The sequence below is a fragment of the Microtus ochrogaster genome, chromosome 1 (genome assembly GCF_000317375.1).
Source record: "Microtus ochrogaster isolate Prairie Vole_2 chromosome 1, MicOch1.0, whole genome shotgun sequence".
Classification (NCBI taxonomy): domain Eukaryota; kingdom Metazoa; phylum Chordata; class Mammalia; order Rodentia; family Cricetidae; genus Microtus; species Microtus ochrogaster.
The window spans coordinates 43,379,046-43,386,511 of NC_022009.1; the positions used below are offsets into that span (position 1 = coordinate 43,379,046).

At 52.0% G+C, this 7,466-nt stretch overlaps 1 protein-coding gene across 5 annotated transcripts in view; it reads right to left on the reverse strand.

Moving 5' to 3' along the window:
• Bcl11b (B cell CLL/lymphoma 11B) overlaps positions 1–6,354 on the reverse strand; it is an 87,729-nt gene extending 81,375 nt beyond the window's left edge. For all 5 annotated transcript variants that reach the window (XM_026781010.1, XM_026781009.1, XM_026781008.1 and 2 more), the window contains exon 1: positions 5,367–6,354. In XM_026781010.1, the coding sequence (XP_026636811.1) occupies positions 5,367–5,424 (58 nt within the window). In that variant the 5' untranslated portion in view covers positions 5,425–6,354. The remainder of the gene's footprint in view (positions 1–5,366) is intronic.
• Between the last annotated feature and the right edge of the window lie 1,112 nt (positions 6,355–7,466).

The window sequence follows — 7,466 nt, forward strand, 5'->3', positions numbered from 1 at the left end:
TATATATATATATATTCCCATGAATTGAAAGTCTGTGTTGGTATGTAGTCACCGCTCAAGAAGGTCCTCAGCTTCCAGGGCAAATGATTGGGGGGTTCCTATAAACTGGATTTTAAAAAAAAAAACAGTTTTCTGTAGGCCAAACGCCACTGCCCAGACCCAAAACTGAAAGGTACTGCATTCTTCAATTCAGAGCTACCCTCTGTACTGGCCTCCACAGTGTGCTTACAACTGGCCGGGTTCAAACATTAAATGAAGTAGAGAAATCATCAGATAAATGGCTGGCCCTCTTCCTCCAGCTGATGACAGGGAAGGCTTTTGTCTGACCTAATTTATTTCTCTTTCAGGTTAGAAGAAAAGCATTTTCCTGTGTCAGGGCAAGCTCTTGAGCTCACCCACTGAACTCATGCATAGGACTCCAGCTCATTGTGCTGTCTGCAGATTTCTTGAACTCTAAAGCAAAGACATTATAGATCTAGTAATCCCACCACCAACACGATACATATATTCCCCAGTCCTAAATCACACGTTTGGGGAGCAATGTAGCCGCATGATACGCCAGCCACGAAGGGCACTGTCTGGGGTGAAAGGCTGCTGCTGGCCCTGGCAAGCACACACTCCTTGCACACAAGATTACCCACATGATTTGAGCTATGTTATATCTTTAGGGAAAGAACTGGTTCCCCCTCAGTTCTGTGGGCTCACTATGGGATGGATGGCGCTGAGCGGGCTACGGATCGGACCTGAAAGGATTGCTATCCATCAAGCCGACTTGGGTCCAGGACTTCCTTAAGCAGCAATTCACAGTGATATGTGCCCCCCTCTCAGGTAACATGCACCAAGATGGACCACCCCTAAAATGGTATTCACTGTTCCCGGACTCCCCAAATGGATTCTGAATACCTTACCAACAAAACAAAATGTTCAGAACGTCAAGACTATGGACAGATCAGGGGGCATATGCTCATTCAGGAATAGCAATTTTAATTGTTTAAAAAGAAAAGGAAATTGAAGGAAAAGAAAATACCTCCCCACCTGCCAGGTAAGGGCTTACAAATCGATGGCGATGGCTTGAAAATAGATTTCTCAAACTTATATTCTCATTTTATCCTGCACGAATCTCTGCTGGAAAATCAATATTACAACTTCACGCTTAAGACATTTTGCAGCGACACAAACTGCAGCCGCTGCTGCTGCTGCTGACGGCCGATGGTGCTGATGGACACGGGTTCCCAGGAATAGCGGAGCCGCCACCACCATGACACGGGCACCGAGCGCCCCCTAGCTGACGAGAGGCGCTAGGCGAGGCTTGAAGCATCAGGGTTGCCGTTAACCAAAACCAATTCCACCGAAAGTTTACTTTGTGAAGTATTTTATCACAACAAGCAACAAAGAGTCCACGGCAATGAGATAGGAGGTGCAAAATGGATACACAAAGGTTAGGAGGACCGGTCAGCAGTTAGAGTCTGATTAGGTGCTGGAAACCTGCCGGCTGGCTGCTGTAAGAAACCGGAGTCTGTAACTAGACTGTTCTACATGCATCTATTTCACCTGAGACATAGTTCCAATTACTGTCAAACATGCCGAAAGTCGCCCTTTCTTCCGACCAAGGGAGACTTGCTGAGACCTTTGGTGGTAAGGCACCCAATGAATCTAGTCATCTAACCCTGACCCTCCCAAGTCTCAGTTCCCCAGGAGCAACCATATTCACCCCAGGACTAAACAATCAACTCGCTTTTCTGTTATGAAGGATCCTGAAGACCAGACACAATTTGCCAAAGCCCAGGCTCCAAACAATAAACATGCATATATACAAAAATCTTCAAATAAGAGGGGGGAGAAATACCCTTTAAAAATATTGGGGTTGTTAGAATATGCATATGGCTGTTTTCTCTCCGGTGTGAATTACAGATGAATAAAATCAACCTGGCATAACACCTTCGACAAACACATTTTTATTCTCCCATGGAATCCAAGCTGCTGACATATCACACTTCTAATGACACGGGGTTCCCTTCTGTGCAAAAGGCAGACAAACTTCATTGCCCCTACCTGACTACCGAAAAGACGAAAATAAAAGAGGGCCCAAGTCTTATGAAATTTACCAGGGACACAATTTAGTAAGATAAGTGGGCCATTATAGACATATTGCACTCTAGGGTTCTGGTCATTGTGAACGTAGCCACCTCTAAAACATGCAACAATCACAAACCCTATTTGCAGAGGCTGGTATGAAATTAATACAGCTAGCCTAACTTCTGCAGCAAATTTTGAGTGTCTGGTTGTTGTGCAAAATCATGAAGGCATACAAAAATTACTAGTCTTCCTTGGAAACCTGTTGGTGGGTTATTGAAAAGTTGGCTTAATTAAGGTTCTATAATTGACCACTCCATTTAACCTCCCTTATTTCTTCAGAAAGCCTTGTGCTTCCCCACCGACTGTAGAGTACATTTCCTTCTGCCTGACCCTGCCTGGCAGCATGGCCCTTCCCTCTGCCTGGTAGGAGAGGTTATCTCTCCTACCCCCCTTCTACCACTGTCCCCTTGTTTGTTGTGTTTGTTTTTATTAATGTCTGTATGTATCTGTCCTCTTGTTTGAAAAGCCGAATCCATCTGGGTCGAACCTTCTGAAACCAGAAGGCCAGGCTTTCCTCTCCAGCTGTCTGCCACTCTTAGCTTCCCCCGCTCCCCTTCTTACCTGCCCTGCCTTTAAAATGTAACTAACTTCATTACGGGGATTCTCCTCCTACCCCCACACCCAACACACCAAGATCATGGATGCTATTTTTGTGTTTTCCTGGTTTCCTTGGCCATCGGTGATTCTAAGTTGCGTCACCCCCAAAGAACCTTAAGCTGTTGCCCCACAGGCCCAAGGCTGTCGCCCAACTGAAAACGATACACCACATTTTAGATGGTTTCCTTCACATCTGAAATCTCACATGTGAACGCCTGAAGGGGCTGTGACAACACCTGCTTTCCTGGCCAGGGCTTCAGAGCCCTTGCAACCAGGGCTCCTGCATCCAATAGTTTGTCACTAGTCGCATTCCCCAACCACAGTGGATCTCCTGCATCCATCCGTCTTACCACCTCCGGGATGACAGAGCACAGAAAGGGAAGCCGGTTGCTTTGGGATAAGCAGTGTTTTCTCTAGCACTGGTTGGACCACTCTTCTTGCTTAAACCCCTTAAACAATGCCCGGGCTCCCAGGGCCCCCGGAAGGCAGCCTAGTCTCCTGGCCCTCTCCTTCACAACACTCTGCCTTCTCTGCTTCTGCTACAGCGTCAGCTGCCTTTTCCCAGCTGCTCTGAGCAAGGGTGACACAGTGAACCAATGCAGGTTGGAAGGATGTCACACCGAGCACCCCTCACCCCCAGGCCCAGCTGCCACCCATCCCTCTGGTCCGAGCTTGCTCAGGATGTCCCAGGGATGCCCAGAGAGGGACAGCAAACCTACTTGCCTTTTCCAGAATACTCAACAGCAAATGCTCCAGTGCCGGACTATCAGCTTCTCCCCCTTCCCATCGACTCTCTCCCCTCCCCAAAAACAATCTTTACAATGATACAGGAGTTCCCAGGGGCAAACCGCCTCCTGGACAAACTAAGCTCTGGGAGTATGGATATTTTAACAACTACCTCACCTAAAGGTAGGAAGGAGCGGTGAAATAACCCGTGGCTGTTGCTTATTAAAGAAGGAAATAAACGTCAAGTGGTCAAATGCCTCTTGATGAGACCAGGCTCAAATCTGATTGCAAAACATTTTGTTTTAAATACAACCAGCAAGTCTCCTTTGACATTACAACATTGAAAAAATAAAGGCGACTCCTCTTCCCTCCTCCCTTAAAAGGCATCCTTCTCCCAAGAACCTCACTTTTATATATATATATATACACACACACACCCCAAACAATAATAATAAATGCACAAATTCTTACTAACGTGTCTGCGGTAACAAAGGAGAGACGGGAACAGCAATAGCTCTGAGCAGATGGCTCCTGTGCTGGGTTGGAGGGGAGGGGAGAGCCCCTTTATATATTTATTTATTTATTTAAATTCTTTAAAATATAACATAAATATTCGGCTCTCGACCGCAGGGCAGCCAGTCCTAGGCGGCAGCCGTCGCTCACAGCTTTCTACAGCTCCAGCGCGGGGAGCCCGGCCCCGGCGCAGGGAGGTGAGCGAAGGATTGCAAGATTACAACCTGCCTGAGGTCTCGATGGCACCCAGAGGAAATTTTATTTCTATTGCAATAAAAAATAATAATAAATAAAAAGCAACCGCGACCAAAAGAACGCGGGGAGAGGTTCGAGCAGGCTGTGGCGGCTGGGGCCGGCTCGGAGCTCTCCAAGCCGACCTTGCTGGTACCAGCGCGGGGACCCTGCGGGCTCCGGGAGAACTGCGTACCTGCGCGGCTCGCGCCGGCTTTTTCTTTTCTAAATGAACCCAGCTGGGGCGTTGGAAGCTGCTGCGTGTCTGCCCTGCTGCCTGACTTCGCGAGCCCCGCCACTTGCTTGAAATCCGGCGGATTTGCACCGCGACCTGCCTTGTTTATTTAGATGGGGAAGATGAAAGATATTGAGATAGAGAGATGGATAACAGGTCGATAGGTATTTTTTCCCCTTCCTTTTTTTTCCTCTTCATTTTTACTGTTATAAGTGCATCCCTCTTTTCCCACTCCTGACAATCTTTTTTTTTTTTTTAATTCGTGGCAGGGATTTTTTTTCACCAACCCAAATCCTCCCCCCACACCTTTTTTTTTTCCTTTTAGAGTTGGGGGGGAAGACAAGACCGTCCCAGGAGACGGAGGTGGGGAAATGGGGAGGGGGTGCTCCAGCCCAGCAAACAGCTGCGCAGCTGGATTCTTTTGCAAATAGCGAGAGGAGGGGAGGGGACGGCGGCTTCGGAATCCTAGCACCAGCGAGGCCGGCGCCCGGCCTGGCCGGGCGCAGAAACCCGGCACCGGGAGCCCGCGGCCACCCCCTTGCCCTGCGGGTCCCCGGGTCCGGGGCGCACTTGGGGCTTGGTCAACCCGCTCCTCCGAGCGCAGACCCACGCGCTCGCCAACTTTTCCCGGCTCCCCCTCCCCCTCCACTCCTGTGCTCCCTCCCCCTCCTCTCCAAACCCTGCCACCAGCGCCGCCGCCACCACACACGCCGTTTGGAGGGCCGAGCGTCCAGCCGGGCTCGGCGCGCATAGCCGCCTGCAAACCCGCGCGTCCCCTCCTCGACCCGGAGCCCGCAGCGGCTACCCCAGGCTGCAGAGAAACTTTCCCAGGGCCCCGCGCCCAGCCGCTGCGTCCGGTTTGGTGTCCCCAGCCCCGGGCGCCCGAAGCCCCGGCCGCCGGCCCCTCACGCGCGCCGCAAACACTTACGCGTGATGAGTTCCCTCTGGGACAAGTGCTGCGGGTTGCCCTGTTTGCGGCGGGACATTGCCCCGGCATCTATTCTGGCATCGCCCGGAGAGCTGCACAGATGCGGGTCGGGGAGGGGGTCCGAGCCGCCGCCGCCGCCGCGCCTCCTCCTCTGCCCGGGTTGGTGCCTCTGCCCTTCCTCGCTTCCTCCTCCTCCTCCTCTTCTTCTTCTTCGTCTTTATTTTGCTCTCTCTTCTGGGCTGTGTTTTTGTTTTTGTTTTTGAAAAAAAGAAAAAGCCAGGAAGATGGTTTGGTCTAAAATAGAAAAGGCAAAAATAAATGATAAAACTGCTGTTGCTCGCCGCGGACTGGCTGGTTTCTTTAAAAATATATTCTTTTGGAGGAAAAATATCTCTCACACTTCTTCAAAGTGCTTGGCCTCTTAGACTTGTAAATGTCTTCTTGAAGTTACGCCGGGTTTTGCACCGGCCTCTGACACTTTTCTTTCGGGGTCTGGTAGGTGGAACGCGCACTTCCACCCAAGGGGAGGGGGGAGAAAAAATGCAAACAAATTTCAAAAAAGAAGAAAAAAAAACAAGCAAAGAAAACTTGGGGACTTGTCTCGTACCCCCTCACCCCGCCCCCTCAAAAGCCCAAAAGCAATGAAAAACTGCCTTGGTTCGGCTCTTTCTGGGTTTTCTGCGCGCTGCCTGCTTTTTTTCTTTCTCGGAGGCTGACCCCTCCGAGGCTCTGGGGGACTCCGGGAGCGTCTCCTTCCCGGGTCACCTGGCAGGCTGGCGCCGGCCGGAGGGGCTGCAGTCCCCGCGCGCGCTCCCCAGCACTGCCCGGCTCCGCGGGCCCAGGGGGAGCGGGGCTGCGGGGCGGCTCGCCCAGTGCGCCCGGGTCGGTGCGGGCGTGGACGGGAGCTATAGATTGCAACGTGAAGATGGCGGAGTCCGGGTTCTCCGGGAGCTCTCGGTCTCTCTGTGGCTGGGGCTGCCTCTGTACAATGGGATAAAATTCAAGTTCAAGTGCGGACGTGACGTTTAATCTGCTCTAGAGACAAAAAGACCCAGAGAGTCGGAGCACTGGGGGCGACTAGCGGTGGCTTTTTAACATTGTACCCTGTAAGAGAACAAGAAAGCACACACCGAGACACGCGCGCGCGCACTCACACACACTCGCCAGTGCGCACACCCGCAAGCCAGGCCGGCCACACGTGCAAACTGCTGTTTTTGTGAGCTGGTCTTATCCCCCCCCCAAGCACCGGCTGCGCAAAAGCGGGGGGAGGGGAAGCAAATAAAATAAAACCTTTGCCCCCCCACCACTCTTCCTCCCTCAGGAGCAGGACCCCCTGAGAAAGGGGGCGGGGTGCTGTGTGAATGACTGAGGTACACTGAGTCCAAGCGAGTCCAAATCCACCCACTCAGGAAGAGGGGATGGAAATGAAGGGGGGTGTGAATGTACTGGGGAAATATATACCGTTGCTTCACTTCCGTGGAAAAGTAGTTACAGTAGGCTTTACTTGGGGGAGGAGGCACGTTTTGTAGAAACTTCCCAAAAAGTGTCTCCAGATAAACCGTGGGGATTTGGTCTTAGAGAACTAAATACAAGATACTAAGAGGGCACAGTGGGGGCCCATTTTGTTTGGCTCTCTTTCCAGAAGGGATCTTCGCCTTTCCGGGCCCCATTAACTTCTAGGGGTCAAGCAATGCCCCTCCCCCACACCCTAGTCTCCTTGGGAAGCACGCGCTAGAGGGGAAGGGGCACTCCACGTGGGTTGGGACAAGACTCCGACACAGAGATCCAGAAGTGGGCGTGGCCAGCTCTCTGCAGGAGGGTGACTCGGCGAGGCGCCCCCCAATTCCCTCCGTGAAATCTCTGCAACCTGGAAGTCGCCCCCCCTCCTCCACCGCCCAGGATCGGACTTGAAATTGCTTGTCCGACCGGGAAGGACAGAGCCGCCTTGTCAGCCGTTTGATCTCCAGCCGGCGAGGACAAGGGGAGTTGTGGGGGCCTGCCCGTGGCCCGGGGACAAGGCCAGGCTGCAGTCCCCGAATGCACCGCCCCCTCCCGGCGCTCTCCTCCAGGAGACCAGCTGGGTCTACTGGATAACCTGGC